The 23,117-nt window shown below is 52.9% G+C and overlaps 1 protein-coding gene across 2 annotated transcripts in view; it reads left to right on the forward strand.

Annotated features, from left to right (window-relative positions):
• B4GALT5 (beta-1,4-galactosyltransferase 5) overlaps nt 1-15,947 on the forward strand; it is a 46,326-nt gene extending 30,379 nt beyond the window's left edge. Inside the window, exons 2-9 of one of the 2 annotated variants that reach the window (XM_027697469.1) lie at nt 4,343-4,477; nt 7,723-7,836; nt 8,670-8,794; nt 9,294-9,410; nt 10,209-10,396; nt 10,627-10,749; nt 11,252-11,353; nt 12,881-13,028. In XM_027697469.1, coding sequence (XP_027553270.1) covers nt 4,360-4,477; nt 7,723-7,836; nt 8,670-8,794; nt 9,294-9,410; nt 10,209-10,396; nt 10,627-10,749; nt 11,252-11,353; nt 12,881-13,028 — 1,035 coding nt within the window. In that variant the 5' untranslated portion in view covers nt 4,343-4,359. Of the gene's footprint in view, nt 1-4,342; nt 4,478-7,722; nt 7,837-8,669; nt 8,795-9,293; nt 9,411-10,208; nt 10,397-10,626; nt 10,750-11,251; nt 11,354-12,880 lie in introns of both variants that reach the window. The other variant, XM_027697468.1, reaches the window with a different exon arrangement.
• Nucleotides 15,948-23,117: the final 7,170 nt, after the last annotated feature.

Here is a 23,117-nt window from a genome sequence, read left to right on the forward strand (position 1 = left end):
CCGCCCTGGCAGGGTGCTGGGGTGACCTGGGCACCCATCCCTGCTGCCTGTGGGACCGTCACCCCTCCCAGGTCTGTGCCACACCTCCCACATGAGGTGTCCTACAAGCTCTGCTGGCTTGTCATGCCCACTCCGAGAGTCTGGCTGAGTGTTCAGGGCCAGTTTCTCTAGCTGGGCACTGTTTTGTGACTGTGTTGGTTGAAATGGGGGCTCTGGGGGCTGGCAGGGGTTGCCCTTGCTGGGACTGGGCTCTGACTGCCAGCGGGAGAAGGCTGCACAGAGCTGTGAGACCACGATAAACTCAAACAGCCCCTGTGTGCTTCTGCAGCGTGGGTGGACTAATGAACCAGTAAAACTGCTGAATGTGACAGAAAGCTGTAAATCTCAAAGCAGAGGAAGACCTGCTCCTTCCTCAGGAAAGCCTGGCTGCCGTGCTGGGTGCTGATACTGCTGCAGGCATGCGGGGCTGCTGTGAGCCCACCCGGCCCCTCTTCCTGATCCCTGCCCCAGTGACTGTCCCTCCCAGCACGGGGCTCAGGATACCCTGCCATCCCCCTGCCATCCCCCCTCCAGGGGCTGCTGGAGGAAGGTCCTTTCCGTGGGCGGCGGAAGCGTGTCAGGGTCAGGAGTGAGATGTGTCAGGACTGTCCCTTTCCTGTGTCTGCAGCCGGCGTGGATCACACTCAGTCCTCTTCCAAATCAACTCCCAAGCTGCAAATTACTCTGTTGCCTCTTCTAGTACATATCATCATGACAAAACTAATTTTCCATGAGAGAGTCAGCTGTTTCTTGATTAGAAGTGCTCCGAAAATACTAACAGAGAAATGATTACAGGAAGATTTCAGCACTCATTTATATAATTGGACTTTACCTCCCAGGCTGAAGTTGTTGCATCCACTGCTGGCTTGGGGTGAGCACTTGCCCTCCCTGTTTCTTGTGAGCAGGGGAGTTAGGGTGCAGCATTCTGAGTGGTCCATAGCCCTGGGGTGCAGCCGTGTGCCTCTGCTGTGGTTCCTGACAAGCTGTCGTGGTTTCCATGTGTTTAAATCACAGTGGAGTTGATTTGTCCTTTAATGAATCAACAAGAATAATCTCAAGGCAGTCATTTGGGCAAATGGATTCTTAAATTTTGCTCATTTTCTGTGTGGGCAGTGAGGGTCTGCAGGAAATTGATAGTCAAAGGGTCATCTCACCTCTCCCATCACTCTCCTGTCCTTGTCCTGTGGCTGTAGCTGGGCTGTTATCGCTCCGTGTGTACGTGCTCTGAAGTGCTGCGTGCTCAAAGGGAAGAAAGGCAGAAGGCCAGGGTAATTTTGGGGATCATCCTGTGTGATTAGATTAGCAGTATCTCACAACACAGCTTTCTGGCTGAGCCACAGTCCAGGCCCAGTGCATTGCAAGCCTGTGTCTGCAGGAGCTCAGGGGTGATGGGCATCTCCATCCCTGCTGGTGGTGGCTCTGGGAAACGCTGCCTCTTGGGTACAGCTCTCTAGGGTCAGCCAGGTCAGCCTTAGTAAATTCAAAACATGACCAATTTGCTCATTAGAAGTGCAGTAAATAGAGGAGGGGTGAGGTTTGAGCTCAGAATTCCCAAATGTTGGTGCAGACCCAGCCCTGGACATGGCAGCCCCGTGGAGCTGATCTAAGCGCCACGTGCACACGGGGAGTGAAATGTTTGCAATAGTGTGTTTTAAATCCGATTTTCTGACCTGAATGAATTGCATGTTCTGGATAAACATAGTGTTTGTGAAGCTTATCTCGTGCAGCCACTTTGTTTCAGGGGTAGGAGAAGGAGCTCTGGCTGGTGGGGTTATGGGGGGCTCTTGGGTTTGTGGCGTGTTGATGGCACAGCTCATCCCTGGCCAGGTATCTCCTTAATCACCCGCTTAAAGGGGTTCACACGTGCAAAGGCAACTGCTGCCTGACACAAAGCCGGTGTTGTTCCTGCCCCTGCTCCCCTGGGATGGTGGCTGCTGTGACAGTCTGCTCAGGATTCCTGCTGCAGCTCAGAGCAGCCCAACCCAGCGAGCCGTGTCATGTGGCTGTGGCGAGGCCCTGCTCCGTCTGCCTGGCGTGGAGGGGAACAAACGGCGCTTTCACTGCGCCCGACAAACCTCCCTCTTCCTCAAATTAACCAGGGATTGGATGCTGATTTGTGTCTCCTGTTCTTTCATGCTTCACCAAGCCTGGTTCTGCTCTACCCAGCAAGTCAAAGCATAATGAAGTAAAAAGTGAAATTACTTGATCAGCATCAGCGAGTTGTGCCTTGCCGCTGACTCCAGCTCTGCACGAGGCAGAAGGTGCAGGATTGCTGCCCCCCTTTCCTTAGCAGCAACCTGGGCCTGATAGAACATCTCACTTGAGTGGCTTCAGCCACCCTTTGCTCCGTGCAAAGGAGAGAAGCTCTTGACTAGCACCCTGGTTTTTGGGCTGCTGGTGCTGGGAGGTGATGAGCTCTGAGCTGGAGATGAGTGTGAGCTTGTGAAGGTTTTGGGACTGGATGTAAGGCTTCGCATGGGGAATATCAGCTGTGTTTGTTTCTAGCCTGTGATGCCACATCAAAATGCCAGCTTTTCCTTGAGCCTTATCACTGGGCATCTGCTGGAGCAAATTCCCTGTTGTTCTGAGCAGGAGCAGCACTTTGTACCTCTCGCTGTCACTGAAACAGGGGTATCTGGCCAAGGAGCTGCACCAGAGCACAAGTTGATGTCATAGCTGTCACCAGCTGACCCAGTGTTCACTCTGGGTTGCAGAGCTGCCCCCAGAACAGGTGGGGAGCAGAGAGGTTTTGGGTGCAGCTTTGGCTGAGGCACCTCCTGCTCCTTGCTGCTGTAACTGCTGGCTTAAGGTGCCATCGCTGGCCCCACTGCGAAGGGCTGGACATGGACATTTAAAATCACATTTAAAGGCAGTTGTCAAGCACTCCATGCAGCTGACCCCTTTCTGGCTGAATATCTGGTGATTCCCCATGGCTCAGAGACAGGCTGGGCACGGGCAGCAGCTGGGCATGGCAGGGGGCTCTATCCCCCTTTCAAATACTTTACTGTGCAAAACTAAAATACAGTTGGGATTGGGAAACACATCTGGACACCCTTTCCAGATGTATTCTGCACCAGGTGGGTGCAGAAGGGGAGAGCAGGTCCAGCAGTGTGTGTCCCCCCGGGTGGGGTGGGGGACCCTCACTCTGTGGTGGCAGTGCTGCCTCCTGCAGTGCTGGATCTAATCTGTGTTCCCGGGACTCCAGCCGTGACTGTGCCTTCCTGGCACTGGCAGCCACTGGTTCCAGGCTGTGATATGCCTGCTGTGGAAGTGACCTGTCTGTTATGGATGTTTCCTGGTGACATTACATCAGCCACTGCCCTCCTCTGAGCAGGGTCTCTGTTGTTTCCTTGGCCCGGTGCCCTCTTCATCCCTCCCGCGGGATCTTTTGACCTGTTTTTTTTAATTACTGGTGCAGAACTGGCCTTCCAGGTTGCCCCTCCTCCCTATGTGCAAATCAAGATTTTTCTTTTTTTTTCCCCCATTTTATTCTTAACCCTAAAACCCCCCCGAGGGGCTGTGGCTGGCACAGTGGTGCTGGTGAGGGGTGCTGTGGCGTGTGTGGTGGCCGTCCTGCTGTCCCTGGGGGTGGCCATCCTGCCGTCCCCATGGGAGCTGCTGGTGACGCAGGGCTGTGCCTGCTGCTGTTTGCTTTGGGGCCTGGCCCTGCCAGCAGGGTGTCAGCTTAAACTGAAACCTAAGCAGGCTCAGCCTGAGCTGTGCCAGGGCACGGGGTCAGCAGGAAAGAAGAGGGGGAAGAAACCTGGCTGGGGGCTGCCCTGGGGACCCAGGGCTTGTGCTGCTGCCTGCCCCAGGGCGTGTGGTGTGCCAGGGGCTCGGAGCCTGGTGCAGGGATGCTCTTTGTGGTGCCTGTTGGGGTATCTCTGCCAAGCAAATGTCAGCCCTGGGTGCCGCAGCCTGGGAACGACTGCCCTTCTCCAGGCACGCAGCTTGGTTTCCTGTTATAATGATATTTCCTAATTAAGCCTCCCTAATTAAGGAGCAAAAGGTGCTGTTGTTGAAGCTGCAGTGCTGTGTTACAGCCTGGTTGTCAGGTCTGGCTGGGTACGTTCCCTCGTTAACCAGCCGGGTTTCCAAACGTGCCTCACGCCTCCGCTTCCTGACTCCGTGCCCTTCCCAGCTCCCGTCGGGCAACCGAGGCATGTGCAACCCAAGGATCCTCCTGGCAGGAAGGAACTGAAACCAAACAGAAGGCTGGGATTGGTTCCAAAAGATGCCGATTTCTCTTTCCTACAAAAGCTGATGCCGATGGAAATATCCCTTTCTTTTTCCTCCCTTGCAGTGAACACCTACCTCTTCATGATGCAAGCCCAGGGCATCATGATTCGTGAGAACATGCGAACTATAGGAGCTCAGGTGTACGAGCAGGTGGTCCGCAGTGCCTATGCCAAGAGGAACAGCAGCGTCAATGACTCAGGTATTTCTTGAACAATTGTGATTTTGGTCAAAGGTTCCATTTCCATTGAAAATTAAGTCAAAGGAATTAATTTATGCTGGTAAATGCAGGGTGGGAACTTGGATTAATTGTCTGCCTCTTTTATTTTTATATGTATAAAAATAGATATGTAACATAAAAATACCTAATATATACATGAATACTATGTATATATACACTAGATATATAAATTATGTTTATTTCTGTTTATATAAAAAATTCAAATTCTTGTAACTTGTATAAGGGGTGAAAATCTGAAATGATGGGATTTGAACTGAAAACCTTTTTGCTTTCCAGGAATTCAACTTGTAGCTTCAAGCAGTCTGAGGGTAAACACTTTCAAATTCAGTGCAAGGATCAGGTTTCATATTTAAAAAATTGCTTCCCAGGCGTGCGCCTGCGCAGAGCTCTGGCTCCGTGCACGTGGAAGAGCCTGTGCTCATAAGCTTCACTCTTCCCATGCAAGGATGAACTGAGATGACTTGGCTGGAGATCTGCCACAAATAATATATTGAACTTTGGGCAGGATGCAGGGAGCGGAGGCACAGGCTCCCCCTCCCAGCCTGCTCATCATCCAGATATATATAAACAGGTTTACAAGTTGTGGTGTAAATGTGGTACAGTGAGGCATAAATGCTCGTGGCTGTGTGTAAGCCAGGCTGAGGCGTTGCTGCTGGGCTGGTGACACCTTCCCTGCTGGCCTGTCACCTCTGCCCCACGCTAGTGCTGTTGCCATCAGGCTGTGGCAGAGGGTGGGGGAGCTCAGCTCTGCTCCTCCCCTGGGAGGGTTCAGCAGCAGAGGCTGACAGAGTTTTACAAGGCGAGATTATTTCCTCATTAACAAAAATACTGCCCGTGTCCCTGCTGCCCAGCCTGCTGAGGAGCTCATGGTGTGGTCACCAGTTCAGCTGTGCCCTGACTGGGGATGGGCACGGGAGGGGAATCGTTGACTTACGCAGGAGAGGGACACCCCGGGTCACCTCCTCTCCCTGCTGAGGTCAGCCAGGGCAGCCAGCCTGGGCTATTTTTAAGAGTGGAAACATCAAGTAAAGCAGAGGCAGGGTGAGGGAGTAGCTGATCCCCTGAAGGGACGAGGGTTAGACACTCCATCTCTGCTGCTTACTGTGAGGGGAGCCTTCATCCCACTGCAGCCCTGGCCCATGGGGCTCTGAGTTCTCCAAAAGGCTGCTGTGTGCTCCTTCAGCAGGCAGAGAACTGGTTACCTACCCTTGTAGTGCCAGTGATACCAGTGCTGCTGCTGCTTCTGAAATAGCGGGTTTTGCTCGAACCTCGTCCCCGTCCGTCCCAGCTGCAGGGCCCGTGTGGATGCCCCTCCTGGCCCCAGAGCTCCGGCCACGAGGATGGTTTCACAGACAAGCAGAGGCTCGTGTGGATGCCCCTCCTGGCCCCAAAGCTCTGGCCACGAGGATGGTTTCACAGACAAGCACTACACTGTCCTTGGCAGCCTTCCCTGGCAGGCAGGTCGGGCAGGCTCAGGATGGACGGCAGTGACATCTGGAAGTCACTTGGTGCTGTGGCCACAAGGATTACATTAACACTGGGATCAGAATCTTCCCTGCCTGAGTGTTTTTGGTGCCTCAGTGGGGTCTGGAGGGGTGGCACTGGCTGGTTAGTGCACTGTCCCCACGCTGCCATGGGCAGTGAGGCAGTGTGGCAGCTGGGAGAGGAAACCTGCCCAGTACAGCTGCAGGGAGGGACCCAGCAAAAGCCTTGGCTGTCCCAGCAGCTCTTGATTGCTTCTGCCCCACCCTACCCTGCAGGCAGCAGTGGGCAGGGTACCCTGCACATCCAGGGAAAGGGATGCTGCTGCTGGGATGAGCTGGCACAGGTCACAAACCAATTTGGGCAGTAGGAGACCCTGTGGCCCCTCAGATTGTCCCTGCTCCAGCCGCATGGGAGCTCTGGGAAGGAGGTGGCTGCCGCTGCTTTCTGAGTCACAGCCTCTCCACACATCACTCATACCCCAGCCAGGGGCTGCAGGGAGCAGTTCTTTGTGCAGCGCTGTCTTGTGTGTGTCCTCCTGGGACCTGGGGCTTTGATTTCTGGGCAGGTTCCTTAAAAATGTGGTATTCTCCCCTGAATGGCAAGGTAACCAAGCACAGGGTGGTTTGCTGCAAACACAGTGTGCTTGTTCCCATCCATCTGCATTTATTCTTTGCCCTTAGTTGTTTTTTCCTCTTTTTTTGAGGAAGTAAGTTTACAACTTTTCCAGCATTTCCTAATAGATGCAATAATAGGTTTCCTGTTTGGTGAGACAAAGAGGGGTCACTTCTATGCTTCCACAAGCAAAAAAGGCAGCCCTTAGTGCAAAACAAGGGTGTTGAGCTCCAACATGTCGTGTCAGTTGGGCTGAGTACTGAGAGTGTGCTCTGGTGATGGGAGTTTAAGGGGAAAATTGCTTATGGAAATTTACAGCAGTATCAAGCATCCAAAGTAATATCTATTGTACTTGAAAAGCCCTTAGGTTGCGTTTACAGTCCATCTTGAGTCTCAAGATAGTGTGGGTACTGCTTATTTGAGGCTGGAGGGGCATTGCCCAGGAGGTCAAAGGATGCAGGCAGTGGGGAGGCTGGAGAAACATGCTGGGCACTGCTGTGGCTGCTGGGGCACAGGGCCTGCCCTGCTCCTGCACGGTGCACAGCACAGGAAACTCTGTGTGTAACGTGATAGTTTTTATTGATCCTTTGAGGAGGATTCCAGGCAGGATTTCCCTGTGTAGGATACTGCACTGACAGTCCTGGTTGGCATTGCATCCTGCCTGTGGACTTCCCTCTCTCAGCTCTTTGGGAAAGGAGCACACTTGCTGGAGGACCACATCCCCTCTCTCTGTGCCATGGTCCTTCAGGGACAAGGCACAAGGTAGCTTTGACTTCCAAGAGCCACGTGCTCCTTTGCTTTGAACTGTTTGTGATACCTAAAGGTAGTGCTCAGAATTCTTCCTTTGGCCAGCAAATGCCAAAGTTTCTTTGATGTGGTGCTGTCTGAGGCAGCCGGGCTTCTGCAGCCACTTGCCCCAGGATGAGGATGAGCACCCGGCTGGGCTGCAAGGCTAGAGCACGTGCCACTGGGGACACAGCTGTGCCATTGGGAACATCCTCAGCCATGGCTGACTTTGGAGTCTGCTCACAGTGGCATGGGGAGGTGGATGGAAATAGCAGACCTACAGCTCAAGTATAAACTTTTCTCTTTTTTTTTCCATTCCCCAGATTATCCTCTTGATCTGAGCCACAATGACACCTTTCTGCAAGCCACAACGTTTCTTCCTGAAGACTTTACCTACTTCCCCAACAACACCTGTCCCGAGAGGCTCCCTTCTATGAGTGAGTAGCATCCTGACAGCCCTGTGCCCCCGTCCTGCTCCCCCTGAAGTAGTGGCATTCCCAGTTTCACCAGTGTTGCACCTTTCCCTGCCAGGCACCTGGGGATGAATGGAAGTGCTGTTTGGAGCCCAGTTCCCTCCTGGGAAATCATTGTTTACCCACTCTCAGGAATTAATCCCTGCTGTGTTGGAGGCTCCTCTCCCTGCCGAAGCAGGAGCCCATTGCTTGGCAAACACGAACAAAAGAGGGATTGTGTGCTGGGAGCTGGTGAAAAGGCTCTGCCAGCCCTTTTCCAGGGCCAGTGGCGGCAGGGTGGCTCCCTTGTGCCTCAGCAGTGCTGCCAGTCCCAACCCCGAGCTGTGCCAGGTACAGCTGTGCCAGGGCTGCTGTGGGAAACAGTCTGGACCCCCCCGCAGGGAGCTGAAGCTGGGAGAAATGCTTCCACCAAAACCATCCTGCAGTGGGAAATCAGGCTTTTGAGGGCAAATGTTTCCAAAGAGGGGGGGAAATGCTCTCTGCTGAGATGTGTGGTTTTCTCTGCTGGAAACCTGTACAGGTAGGGGGTACCTGGGATGGTGTGGGTCTCTGCCAGGGAGCTGCATGGCACAGTGGCTACAAAGGCTGAGCAGAGCCCAGCTGCCAAGGAGGTGGAGATGTCACCATCAGCATCATTTCCTAGTTGTTTCTGCTGGTGCTGGGGAAGAGAAGAAGCTGCCTGCACTGAGTGCTGGGGATGGAGGGCAGCGATGCAGCAAAGTGCTGCCCCAAGCACACTGAGCCACCCCAGGACCTCAGCAGTCCCTCACCCCCCCTCTGCTTCTCCTGCTCTGCAGAGGGCCCCATCGATGTAAATATGAGCGAGATCACCATGGAGGACATCCACCAGTTCTTCTCTAAAGACCCTTCCATCAAGCTGGGAGGCCACTGGAAGCCGAGTGACTGCCTGCCTCGCTGGAAGGTAACTGGGAGCTGGGCAGCCCCGTGTCCCTGTGAGTGTGGGGTGGACGGGAAGCCCCGGGCAGGCCTTGGGAAGAAGTTAATGGGAACATCTCTGATGTGCTGCAGCTTCAGAAGAATGATCTGAGGAGCTCTGAAATGTGGGGCTGCAGTGCCCAGGGAAGAAATGGTGAACTCAAGGGCTGCTTTAGTGTCCCCACTCCTGCTGTCCCCAGTGCTGGGCAGAGGTGACAAAGGGGCACTGCAGGTCTCGCTTTCACTCAAGGTGATGTTGAGTTTTTCCAAAGCAACAATCCCTCAAAACGTGAATAGGATATTCATGTTGTGGAAGTTGAAAGGGTTTCAGGCTGCTCAGCCCTACGTGGGAGAGCTGAGACACCTTGTTTAGTCCTGCTCCCCCTCCTATAACCCCGCAGCAGCCAGTGCTGCTCCCCAGCCCGGGGGTTGGCAGTGGGAGCCACTGGTGCGGCGCAGTAAGAGCCGTGTCCTCTCCCCCTCAGGTGGCGATCCTGATCCCATTCCGCAATCGATACGAGCACCTTCCTGTCCTCTTCAGACACCTTATTCCCATGCTGCAGCGGCAACGTTTACAGTTCGCCTTTTACGTTGTGGAACAAGTGAGTGACCCTGGGGTGGTCGGGGCAGCAGCCACTGGGGACGTGCTGCACTAAGAACGTGTCTGCCAGCGCTCCAAGTGTGGCTCTGTGCTGTGTCCCGAGGAGTTTCCCTGCCAGAGCATATCTTTTAACCTTTGGCACGTTTAGGGGTCATGTTGCAGTACGTAAGTTGTCCCGTTTCAGCCTATAAGTGGCACAGCTGGGAGATGTGCCCAGAAATGTCTGGTTTTATCTGAAAAACAGAGATACAGTGTTTTGGTTTGTTGTTGTTTTGTTTTTTTTTTTAATTCTGTTTTGTGGGAGTTATTTTTTTTAAAACGGCTTTGGACCAGGTATTTGCAGTTTAGACAATGTTGTTTTTGTGTATCCCTGCAGTAGTTCCAGGGAGCATCCCCTAGGCATGGAAATGCCTGACCAGAGTTAGACATTTCTTATTTGGGCAGTATCTAGAAGACTTCAGTGAACGTAAAACACGACTATCATTGGATGTGTACATGAACCTGTCACTTAAGCTGTTTGGTTTCATCCACCCAGTAAACATACCTCCATATTCAGCTCTAGCTTAAAAAGATTGATCAAAACTGGGGATTTTTTCAAGTGTCTGAGTAATAAGACCTCAGCTCCTGTCCTGTAAAGTGAATATTTCACCGTTGGTTGATCTCACTAGTCTGCTCCAATACATCACTTCCTTTTGTGGTGCGGATGTGGGAGCTGGTTGCCCTCTGTGGTTTTCTAGACGAAGCTGAGGATGCACAAACTGTAGGGACTCCCCTTGAGAAGGAACTTTCTGCCTCCTAGGCTGGAAACCAACCCTTCAACCGTGCCATGCTCTTCAATGTTGGCTTTCGGGAAGCAATGAAGGACTTGGACTGGGACTGCCTCATCTTTCACGACGTGGACCACATCCCAGAGAACGACCGTAACTATTACGGGTGTGGGCAGATGCCGAGGCACTTCGCAGCCAAGCTGGATAAGTACATGTACCTGTAAGCAGTGTTCTTCCTCCCCGCTACTGTAACAGCTAAGGAGCCAGGGTTAGATTTTATTTATCTTTTTTAAAGGCAGAGGATGAATCTGGGTGTGTTCCCAGGCTTTGTGCAAAGGGAGGATGAGAGGGAATAGCAGAGAGCATCCGCAGGGCCCGGGCTTTCCCCTGGGCAGGCGGGAGAGCTGCGGTGCCAGGGGGCTCTGCACTGACCCCTTCCCTCCTGCTCAGGCTCCCGTACAACGAGTTCTTCGGGGGGGTGAGTGGCCTGACTGTCGAACAGTTCCAGAAGATCAATGGATTTCCTAATGCCTTCTGGGGCTGGGGAGGAGAAGACGACGACCTCTGGAACAGGTATGGGCTGGGCACAGCCAGCGTCCCGGGGCTCTGGTGGTGGCTCTGTGAGCTGAGCCTGGCACGTGCTGTGGGGGGACAGTTGTCATCTTTGACACAGAGGCTGGGCTTGCTGTGCCTGTGTCCCCTGGGCTGGGGAAGAGCCATCCCAGCCGTGGGGGCTCTGTGGGAACAGGGGCCGCTCCAGCCTGCACGGGCAGTGGGTGGGAAGCAGAGAAGTGCTGGTTGGGAACTGGTTGGCTCTGTGCACATACCCCACACTGCTGAGCTCAGGCTGGTCACAGCTGAGCAGGAGCCCTGAGGTGCTGGGAGCTGTGTGACCTGCCCAGAGCCCCTGCTGGAGTGGGGGGTTTGCACGGCTTCTCTGGGGGTGGGAAGGCTGAGCTGCAGCCGGAGCCTCAGGAGCACTGATGGTGCAGCCCTGGAAGTGCTGCCAGCACAGCAAACACAACTGGTGATTTTTTTTGTTTATTTTATTTTATTTCTCCCCTTTCTAATGCAGAGTGCAGTATGCAGGCTACTCGGTGACTCGACCAGAAGGAGACACAGGGAAATACAAATCAATTCCCCACCACCATCGAGGAGAAGTGCAGTTCCTAGGAAGGCAAGTAAATTTTTTTAAGAATCCTAAAGCACTTCACAAAGAGTCTTTACCATGTAGGAGGCTCCCTGCAGCTGTTTGAAGGCAGTAACAGCCTGAACTCCTGAAGGAAATTAACTGAGGGAGATGAAGGCAGAGCATTGCCTGGATTCCTCCATCCCTACATTTCATACCCCACATCCCTGTGACAAGGGGTCCTTGCTTTGTAGCTTTGGCTGGCTGAATGCCATCCAAAAGAGGATTGTCAGCATGGCAAGCTGGGGCCCTGTCCTGTATCTGCAGGGGAACAGTGGTGGATAATGCCAGATGTAGAAAAGCTTCAGTGTTTCTCCAAGTACTGTTGGGACCATTTCGTCTTTTTTCTCAAAAAGATAAATTCTCCCTGGAGCTCTTCAGGAGGGCTCCAACCCCTTTGTCCCAGAGCCAAGGTTGTTTTGGAGAGTACAAGGCCTGACTGACTGCTTTTGCCTGAAGACCACAGTAGAATTTAAGTCTTCTGAAAACTGTGCAACAGAAAACCAGAGAAATACCTTTTTCACAAACAACTGCAGGAATTAACACTTCTAGATGAGGATCTACTGGACCAGCAGTGTGAGAGCTCTGTTCTGCAGAGGGGCTCCAGGCAGCTGCTGGCAGAGATTTCAGTTGTCTGCTGGTCTTTTTTTGCAGAAGACTCATTTTTAGGGGAGTTTCCATTTGAGACTCATCTTTAGCCGTGCTTTTCATTTCTGTTGTTGGACAGGATGCAGCCAGCCAGAGATGCTTCTCTCATTTCACTCTTGAAAAAGAGAAGTTGCTTTTTGGCTTAAAAAGCCGTATTTAGTCAAACCCTTGGAGTGTGGCAGGCTGGCAGAGCAGTGGGATTGAGCTCTGGTTCCTGACACTTCCCTGGTCTCCTCCTGGCCCCAGCCAGGAGCCCAGGCTCCGTGCCAGCAGGAGCTGTGAGTCCATGTGGTGGGAGGGGAGGATGGGCAGGGCAGAGTTCACCTGGTGAGCCAACAGCTGCACCCACTCTTACCCCTTATGTCTCATCATGCTGCCCCTAAATGTGATTGAGGCTGTTTTTGTGCACCAGCTGCAGTTTCCTTCCCCAAACCATCATTCTGTTACTTTTACTTCCTCGTCCCCCATCCCTCGGACTAAAGCCATTTAGTTCTGCTCTTGTTTGTGTCTGGTTTCTTAAAAGTGGAAAGGACATACCAGCTGCATTTCTCTGGGATGGTGTGGCTGGTGAGGGCTCTGCAGGATGCCCAAGCTCAGCTCCCTCCTGGAAATGGGAGCAGGCTTTGGGTGCTGTGCGAGCATTTTGCCCTTCATCAAGTGATGGACTTTTCTGGCATTTTCCAATATTTACCAACACTGAGTATTTAAAATGTGATGGTTCCCTTTATTAAGGGCTCAGAAGTTTGTTGTTTTGTAGCTGCTGCTGGGACAGGCTCTTTGAAGGCTGTTCTGGTAGCACTGGGAGGAGTTTGCAGGGTGCTGTGGGACAAGTGGAAGTGACTCTGGCCTCTGGTTCTCGTTGCACAGGTACGCCTTGCTGAGGAAGTCAAAAGAAAGGCAAGCCCTGGACGGCCTCAATAACTTGAACTACTTTCCAAACGTCACGTATGACGCCTTGTATAAGAACATCACTGTTAACCTGACACCGGAGCTGGCTCTGGTGCCCGAATATTAAGAGGAGAAAATAACTTTGCTCTGCCCTTCACCAAGAAAGCACCACGCTAGACTTTCTTTTCCAAGGTTTATCGAGGACAAGCAACACTTTGTCTAATGAAGGATCACAGTATTTTGGAGAATGAGGCTGAAAGTGCACGCACAAATTGCCCTAGCTGTACCAATCCAGCCCGACACCCGGGCAGCGAGCTCAGCAGCCTCTTAATTTTTTTCTGCCACTTGCTTTCTGGGTTTCAGGACAACAGTTCGACCTGCTGCTCTCATCTCCACATTCCTCCTCCAGCAATCTCTGGCACTGGGACTCGCCTCGGATGCGCTTTCTCCTCTGGGAAGCGGCTCAGCTGAGGGACTCTGGCTTCTTGACGGTGACCGTCGGGAGCAGTTTGGTTGGCAACTGCCCTGGTGGGAGATCAGACGACTTCTGATGCCGTTCTGTGTCTGTGGGGTTTTTTAAATGACCTGCTTGAAGTATATACAACAGAATCGCTTCTTAAAGAAGTGTAAGTGTAAATATGCTGTGTAAATTGCCCCTTTTTTTTTTTCTCCTATGGCTCAAGTCCAAGCTAGAGGTTTACATGCGGTCACCCATTTTAGTCCTGAGTTCTGTCAACACGTGTGTGTGCATCACTGTACTTGTGCAAGGTGTTCCCTTTTAAGCCAGTGAGACTGCTTGCATGATTCCAGCTGTGCATATGCAGAAATGTTTGTGGGACAGGGCCCTGAATCTTCCAGTGCAGTGGGTTAGAAATACAGCTGGGTCACTGCTCATTCCAGACACCACAGGGGTGGCTTTTTCCAGGGGGAGTGAGGAAATGGGAATATTTATGAAAAAATTCCCTCTTCTGTGACTTTTACAAGATGATGTGCAAACGAATCCAAAAGCCATATGGAATACAATCCCCTGCCTGTTGCTCTGTATCCCACGTGGCAAGTGTGAGCCTGGTTGCTCAGGACTCCCATCCACAGTGCTGGGGGAGTGTGGCCCCCGGGCTGGCCGCCCCTGCCCATGTGCTGTCCTGGGGATGGAGCAGCTGCACGAGCCCTCTGCAGACAGCAGTGTCCTGCCATCACCCCCGGTGTGTCGGAATGGTGCGGGAGGTTGGTTTAGTCTGCATTTATTGTGTAAATCCAGCAGCACACGGAGGTGCTGTCAGAGCCAGGCAGAGCACAGGCAGTAGCACAGGCACAGCCAGTGGGGCAGAGGGTCACAGGTCAGTGAGAGGGAGAGACATGAAGGACACATAAAAACATGAGGACTGGGAACCAGAGCTTGGTCTGACAACTCATCCAGCCATCCAATGCCATCCCCCCTTTCCCCACAGCTGCAGACTGGGCAGACTGGGCAGACTGGGCTCCAGGCCCTGTCCCCAGGGACACAGTCCAGCCCTTACACAGCACTGACACAGCCACTTCCACTGGACCTCTCTGACTTAAAAGTAAATACATGGGGCGTTGTTTTGAGTTTGTATTTCCACACAACAAGGGTGGGTACTTGACCTCTGAAGTACTTTAACTCTTTTCATTGCGTTGTTTGCCTTCGGTTTCCTTAACTTCTCATGGTTTACATTGTTTTCTCAGTTCCGTGGACGTATGATCCCCATACGCATCTGTGGTGGGTGTGACTGCCCAGGGCATTCCTAACCTGTATCCAGAAAACGTTAGTTTAGAAAACACGAGTTCTTGTGTAGATCTTATCGGCCGGCATGAGAGGACAGCGAGCCTGCCCTTGAAAAGCGCTGATGAGTTTGTAACTTAGGTTTTAAAGTCTTTGAACTTACATGTGCTTTAAACTTGCTTCCCGAGGGAATTCAGCCTGGTTATTTATAGGCAGAGGTGAGGATTTGCTTTTTCTGGCGCATACAGCAATAAAGACTTTTGCTTCGGGATCTCGATCTCTCAATTCACGTGGACCCTTTCCGGATGCTGAACCCGCGTTGCCCTGCCCCTCTTTTCTTTCATCTTGAGACCTTGCTAGAAATCTGTCTTTGTTTAATGGTGCTTCAAACAAGGAATGTATTTCAACTAGTCCAAGTTCACTACCCCGGAATCATGCATGTGTGTGTGAGTAGGTGTTAAACTACCTTAGTCGGGATCCTCAGCCTTCCAAGTCCCTGACACCCGTCACACCTTGTGTGGAACAAAAGCTGTTACAAAAGCTGTTACCTCTGCTCAGAACTGCGTTCTGCGGTTGGCACAGAAGGGTCCATCCCCAGCAGCATCCTCTTCGTTGTTCCTTCGTTCTAATCACGTTGAGTTGTGGTTTTTTTTTTTCCCCCCTTTTCTACAATGTGGATTATCTGAAAATGTGCACTGTTACTCTTATCAGCTATGTCAAATACTGTATAGTAAATGTAACTGTTAAAAACATACTGTCAAGCGCATGTGCTGTTATGGTGTAAAAATTCTCGTATTAAGGAGAACTTGTACATATTCTGGCAGCTGAAGTTCAACAAGGCCACTCGTTCGCCCCTTCCACGTCAGCGCCGTCAGCCAGCCCTGCTGGAGGGCAGGTCCTGGGCGATGCTGATTTTTTTTTTTTTTTCATTTTTTTCTTTTTTTAATGAGCCACGTGGGTTTTATTTGCAAAGTTATTTATTGACAGTTAATTCTCTGTAAAGCTCTGCTTCTCTAAGGGAGGTACCGTTTGAGCAACAGCTGCGCACTTCGGGCCGCTCACCATCAGAAGTGGCTCCAAACTCTCCAGTAGCTTTCCATCATCATGGCTTTTGAGCTTACTGTTATGTTTTTAAGAGGTGCCGGGGGGACGTTTTTGCACTGAAGATTAGTGTTTTACAACACACACACACTTCTCAGCAAAGCAATCCTTTGTGTCATTACATTTATTTACCCATGTGTTTGTACATTTTTGTATTTGTTAATTTATGAATGATTTTTTCAGTAAAAAATACATATCCAAGAACACAGATTGCAGTGGTTGCTTTTTTTTTTTTTTAAGAGGAGGGTGGGGTGTGCTTTTTTGGTAGGAGGTGAGATCTGTAAGCCCAGAGGGGTGAGTGTTTCTGAGAGTTTGAGTGGAGAAGGGTGAGCCCTGGATGCTAGAGCTGGTTAGGAATTTCTCATTAGGGGTGGATAGAAGTAAACTGAGTGTGAGATGGGGATGCTCACCAAACTCTTCCTGTTCTGTAGGTGCTTAAGCCTTTTTTCCAAGCATCTGCTTCAGTGTAGTTCTGATGAGGGGGCTGGCTGCCTTGGGGGAGTGTGTTTAGGAAGAACTTGGCTGAAGGTGATGCAGGGCTCAGGGATGGTAATTGGATTTTTGATCAACAAACCCAGGCAGACAGACGAAGCTTCCTTGCAGCAGCTTTAAAATATCTTTCTCCTGCTCTGCAGCATACAGGCATGCTAGAATAAATAGCTGGCAGCCCTGGGTTGTTCCAAGCCTTGCCTTTTTTTAGCTCTCCGTCTTCTGGGAAGCTTCCTCCCACCCGCGGCGCTGGGCTGGAGCCTGCGGGGTGTCAGGCTCCTTCCAGACACTGCTGCCCGCCCGGCGGGGGCCTCGCTCCCCCAGCGCTCACAGGATCGAGGGGGGAGCCCGTCGGACTCCTGGCCGTGCCCTGGTGGGAGTTCCTGACCTGTTCGGGGAATCCCCATGGCCGTGGTCCTCCGTGGGTATCCCAGCTGGGGGGCTTCCATTGCCTGTGTCACCCCCGCGGCGGCGGGGCAGGGGCTGCAGGAGATGGAAGCACGTGGAGAAAGTTGGTGGTGCCCCTATAGAGGAAGAGCGAGAAGGGCAGGGAAGCCCCCAGCCTGTGTCCCAGGTGGGTGTTGGGACCCCCTTACTGGGGCCAGCGGCAAACGAGAGCTGGGAGCAACCCCCCTTTGGTTTGGGCTGTGCCGGGAGGGTGCCGAGGAGAGAAGCCCTGCGAGGGACCGGCTCCGGCACGGCCACCGCTGCCACCCAGAGCGCAGAGCCCCGGCATTCCTCGGGAGCAGCCCCCGCTGCGGGGGAGAGAACAGCTCAGCCTTCTGTGCTGCAAAATCCCCGAGCTTCTCTGCAGTGTGTAAAAGAAAAACCCCACAACCACCAGAGCAGGGGGTTTCTCCCTCTTCTTTCCCCCCTTCATATCCGTGTGGCACAATCAAGCTGCCCGGGATGGCCTGGGCTGGCAGCCGGAGCCACACACGTGCTGTGGGGCATCCCTGCTGCCTGGAGCAGCCCTGAGATGCTGCCCAGGGGGATGCCCTGCTCGGGAGCTGGCGGAAAGGCTGAGCAGCTGGGCTGGGAGACAGTGCTGTGAGTTACCAGCCACACCAGAGCTTCAGGCCAACGTGCCCTGGCTCTTGGCTTGGCCTCTCTGCCCCGTGCAGAGGGAAAGATGCTGCCCCCCTACCAGGGGGGTCCTGCTAGCCCCTAGAGCCTGGGGTTTGCTGCTCCAAGAGTGCTACCCGTGGGAAGGACAAGGTGTCCCTGGATATTTATTCCTCCCTCTGGTGAGCAGTATGACAATATTGACTATTTTTCAAGAAGGGCTCTTGATAATCAAGAGGTAAGGGGAGAAGTGAGCAGGAGCACTAGGGGCATTGAGCATTAACAGTAGCTCTCAGGCAGCTGTCTTTAGTAAATCCTGCTGGGGAGGGCTTCCCAAAAACCCCTTTCCTCTGAAGGACTCTCACAGATCCCTGGCCAAGGGCTGCTCTGCCACAATTGGTACCGATAGCAGCTAAGAGGGGGAAACCAGTAACACATCCAGTATCAGCTGGGTGGAGCAAAGCAAACACTCCCCTGCGGGCAGTGGGAACTCAGCTGGTCCCTTACCCCGCTGACACGGCAGATGCCACCCCCCCGGTTCTGGGGGGGATGCAGGACGAGTGGGTGGGTGGGCGGGCCGTGGTGACTGGGCCAAATAGGCAGGCAGGGCTGGTCAGCCGGGAAAACCACGGGATGCCTGGATACGCGGTTGAGAAATCGTCTCCATCAGCGCAGCCTCGAGCCACAGGGATAGCAGCAGGGAGCGGGGCCGTCTGAAGGCCACGGATGCGGTGGCACGGTGAGGACTCTCTTGCACAATCGCCCACATCGCTGGGGGCACCTGTGCGGCAGGTTCCCAGTGGCCATAAAACCGCGGGTCACCTTGCGATAGGTGCCTCGCTCCGGGGCCAACGTGAGCCGCGGCAGCGCCCCGCGACCCGCCCAGCACCAGGCAGACCCTCCGTGCCCTGCTGTGCCCCGGGAGGTGCCGGGGGAGGCGGTGCCTCCCTGGGAGCGGCAGTAAAACCAGGGGCCTCAGCGCGGTCCGTGCGGGCACATCTCGGCCCTGCTGCCCTTTGCATTTGTCCCGGGACAGGCTGGGGACCCGGCATGGGGGTGATGCAGCCAACCTCGTGCTGCTCAGGAATACCTCCCGGGCATCCAGGCTCCTGCCTCCCCGCCCTCATGCCAGCACTGCTCCCCTCCGATTGTATTACAGCAGCTAATGGCATCGCTGGGGCGATGGCCCGCGACCCACCCCGGGTACATGTGCTGGGGGCTGTGCCATCGATGGCCGCCTCTAGCACATGGCCGAGAGCTGATCCCTGAGCCTGAGCACAGCCCTGCCTTTGACAAAGCAGATTCATTCATAATTCAGAGCCGCTTTTGCAGCGGGAAACCTTTCACAGGTGACCGAGCTGAAAGGCTCGGAGACGCCCGGCCTGGCTTCCAATCCCACGGCACGGGGGGGAGAACACGCCGTCCTTAACAGAGCTCATTCCTCGTGGGGTTTAGAGCCTGTGTAGAGGGGTCGGGTGGGGCAGGGCCGGGGGTTACGGCAGCACCATGGCCGGTAACTCCGGCACTAGGCAGGGAGGGAGCTCGGGGCTCTCTGCCGGGGGGCACAGCAGAGTTATTTGAACGCAAGGTCACTCCTTTCACTGAGGGAGTTCCTGCCAAGCTGCTCTCTCTGCTTCAGTGCCGATGAAAGCAGCCACCCGCTCTGCCCGAGGGGGCTGCACCCCCAGCCACGACAGGCACGGAGGGGCTGCAGCTGCATCCAGACCTCTGCGAGTCAGGGTGTCCCGGGACGAGCTACAGAGGAGAAGCTGCAGAGGCAGCGCTCAGCCCCAAACCAGCCCGGGGGCGCTGGGGCAGAGCAGCCCCCAGACCCAGCACAGCTGCAGCCCCCAGACCCCTCACAGCTGCAGCCCTTGTTTCATCAGGCTGCGAGCGGGCGGGTGCGACCCAACCCAGGCGCTGAGCAGTGCGGCCGGGGAGCGCAATTAGTGCTTCCATCGTGATGAGGAGCCGTGCCCACGGGTCCCGCCCCGCCCAGAGGGGAGAAGGGCGATGGGGCAGGGCCCCGCAAGAGCCTGGCGTTGTCCCCTCGCCCCGGGAGAGGTGTTGGTGGGGCCGGGGGAGAGCCCCAGCCCGAGTGCGGGACCGGGGATGCTCCTGCTGGGCCTTGCGGTGGCGGAGCGCGGTCCCAAAGCCCCACCTGGTGGCGGAGGGAGCGATCCCGGCCCTGGGGACACCCCGGACCCGCGTCCCCCTCCCCGGGCACGGCTGCGGGGGCATCCCCGCGTTTCCCCACGGACATGCCAGGGACAGACTGCTGCGCAGGGTCCCTGTCCCTGGGGAACAGGGATTTCTCCTTGCTTGGGGAAGAAGTGAGTCCAGTTCCTGCAAGAGGGGGAGAAATCCCAGATTTTCAGAGATATCAAGTGCAGAGTGACAGAGAAGTCTCCAAGTGCCCGGGGGAGCAGCCGGCAGGGAAACAGCGGGTGGATTTTACTTCTTGAGGAAGCCTGGCCTTGAAGGTGCTCGCAGACATCTTTGTGACACGCTCCCGATTTCTTGGGGTGAGATATCCCTGCTTTTGCAGCTGCTACTTTCTACCAAGAAGAAACCATTGCAACTGTCTTCCAGCTGTTTCATTGCTTTCTTCTGCCCAGTGCCTGGTGAAGACTCCCCTTCCCACTGCCTCTCCACGGAGCAGGTCTGGGCCTGCTGGGGATTCTCTTGTTCCATGACCAAAACCAGAGAAAGTTCTGAGCTGAAGAGAAATATTTGTCCTCGAACTCAGAAATTATTTTTCAGGTTTGTGCTATTTTACCCTTCTGTTTAATCCTTTTCTCTATTAATATTTATCAACACAACATTTTTCTTTTTTAAACAATGTCAAAGCTTTGTTTTAAAGAAAAAAAAAAGTAGGATAATTTTTTTTAAACTTGGGACATTTTTCATCTCCCCCTTTTTTCTTTCCCTGCCTGTTTTGGACCAGATTGCCAGGTGTTGGACTGCGCAGGAGGAGGTTGGGATGTAAGCTGGGACAATCCAGGAAGGCATTTGGAAAAGACAGGTGTTTCTGCACATCCCACGAGTCTATCTTTAGAGGTTTTTTCCCCTGTGGGAAGTTTGCAGGGAACAACGTGTCTTTTGGAAAACTAAGGTGTCTTGAAGGTTTAACTCACTCATCCCTGCTCCCAAACCCTGTGCAAGCCAGTGGGAGCAGCTGATCCCTTGGAAACATCTTCTGTCCCTGTGTCCCACCAGGTGCAGTTCAGGATGTGGTGAATTTTTAAACCTGGTGCTGGAGTTCGCTCTCTTTTGAGTTTGCTCTCCTCTTGAGACACTGCAGTCCATGTTTTTCTTTCATATCATGAACATTGCAAAGCCTACCCGTGGTTTGTGTTGGCGGGTTCCCACTGCCCTCGTGTATTTGCCACGTGTGAGTTGGATGATGGGAATCAGTTCTTTGGGTTTTTCGTGTTCTTATTTGGTAAACTTGGGTTCATGTTTTGGGAAACTCATCCCAGTGCTCCCTCATGATCTGTGGGTATAAATCTACTCTGAGCTAATGCTCAGTGCCAACATTTTTCAAAGCAGATATTGAATGAGAGAGGTTTTTAGTTAATATAAACCAGAGTCAATTTACAGTGACAAAGTATTGCTAGATGTGTCAGGGAAGAGACAAGCTGCTGAAATGTTTGGCTAAAGTCAAGTTAAGAACTGGAATGTTGTTCTTTGTTCAGTGGTGTCCCAAAGCTGCCTCTGCCAGCTCCTGGTGGTGTTTTGGGAGGAGGATGGAGACACTTCCAAACAGTCTTTGGCAGTGAGTGGTGGATAGGGCCCTTCTGAAACTCAGCTGCTGTTTTGTTGTTGGGGTTTTTGTTGTTTGGGATTTTTTATTTATTTAAGATATCGTGAGAATGGATACACAGTTTGCCTGGTTGCTTTCCAGTGGCTCAAGGACAGTGGTTTCTCCTGCTGGGACTTGATGATCCTTATGGACCCTGACGGGGAACTCGGCTCTCGGATATCACTGGTTTGGGGATTAGTGTGGTCTAACACACACAGATATTTTAAACATTCTCAGCTTTTCTAAGGCGGAGCAGTGTGTGGGTGAACTGGGAAATCTCCCTTATTCCCGGTGGGAATTAGCCTTTTCTGTCTTCTCCCTCCCTGCCCCGAGCCGGCTCTGTGATGGAGCCGAGTGTGGCAATAGATGGCACTGCTGGGACAGGCTGGAGCCGCTGCCTCGGTGCCCTCGATGCCGAGGGACATCGCTCTGCTCACACCAGTCCCGGCTCCGTGTCCGAGCTGTGGATCCATAAATTGGGCAAACCTCGTGCAAAGTGGCTGCAGCAAGACTTCGCGTTCCTGGCCGAATTTCTGCTGCAGCAAGACTTTATGTCAGCACCTGAATTTCTGCTTCTGTATCCATGCAGGGCAGAAGGAGGCTGCCAGCATCAGAGCACCTCTGGAAAGTTCTGTCTGAAAAGTCAGAGCAGCAAAGCAGCTGGGAAATACCCAGGAGCTCTGGGAGCAGGAGGGGTCCATGCAGGTAGATCTGCTCAGCTGGGCAGAGGGGGAACACGAGTCCCTCTTGATGCTCTGTGCCTCCAGACTCATCTGCAGCCTGTTCCCAAGCAGCCACTGGCCATCAGCTGGGTTTGCAAACTCTCCTTCACTCTCACAGAGCTCTCTGTGGGCTGCAGGTTCCCAGCAGGGTTTGGTCACTGGGCTGGTTTAACCTAGATGTTACTTTCTTAATTTTCACTGAAATCCTGTGATTTATGTGCTTTGAGGCTGGCTTAGGTTGCCTGGTGCATACAGAACCCATGAAGAGACCCACAGCCACCATGAGCTGTAGGAGCAGCTGGGGCAGAGCAGCCCCAGGGCTGTGCAGGTAAAGCCTCGTTTCACATTGCTGGGCTCTCAAGATTCAGCAACTTAGGGGAAAAATCCAGAGATTCCCAAAAAATAGGTGTTGAGTGCTTTTGATTTGCTTCCTGAGCAGCAGAGCTTTATTTGGGTTGGAATCTGTTTTGTGGAAGTTACTGCTCAGACCAGGGCTGAGGTTCCCACTATGCTGCCCCTGCCTAGGCCAGGTCCAGACCCCTAAACCAGCTGGGAAGCTCCCATTGAGCCAGAGATCTGGGGAAAGAGGCTGTTGCCTGCAGTGTCATTAGAAAGAAAGCAATTAAGCCCCTTGAAATCATCTGCACTCTCGTTATCTGCCTTCATAATATCCCTAATTGCTGGGGAGAACCTGATTTAAGACTGGCACTGAGGCAGGTTGCTCTGCATCACATTGGTTTTCCAGCACTTTGTTCTTTTTTCGTTTGACCTCAGCAAATGCACCTTCCCAGATGACTTTGTGCTGCACAGGAGATGAAAACACACTCCCATCACAAGGCAGACTTCCTTGATCTTTCACAGCCCCAAGGTTGGCTGGCTCTGTGACCTACAGAGAGATAAGAGCTGCTTTATTCTTTCTCATGCATGACCAAGTCAGCTCACTTCCAACATCAATGATTGAAGACCCACGTGCATTTGTAATGACTATATTCTAATTAAAAAGCAACCCCCTCCTTGAAAATTTAGGCAGCTGAAGTGGCATTGTGCTTACCAACAAATAATTAATTATTTATATGAAATGCTCTGCTCTTTAAATTACTTGGGTTTAATGTACTGCAAAGGCATTTGCAGTATCGATAACAATGCTATTTTGCTTCCACTTAATCATCACAATTTTATTTATTTATTTATTACCAAGAACAAAAATACCCCAGCTGGTCCATCTGATACTGTGCTGCACCACTGACAGGCTGCTTTTCCTCCCAGTCTTATGTTGCAATAGTTATGGTTTTG

The sequence above is a fragment of the Neopelma chrysocephalum genome, unplaced genomic scaffold (genome assembly GCF_003984885.1).
Source record: "Neopelma chrysocephalum unplaced genomic scaffold, ASM398488v2 Primary Assembly neopelma1_119, whole genome shotgun sequence".
NCBI classification, from domain to species: domain Eukaryota; kingdom Metazoa; phylum Chordata; class Aves; order Passeriformes; family Pipridae; genus Neopelma; species Neopelma chrysocephalum.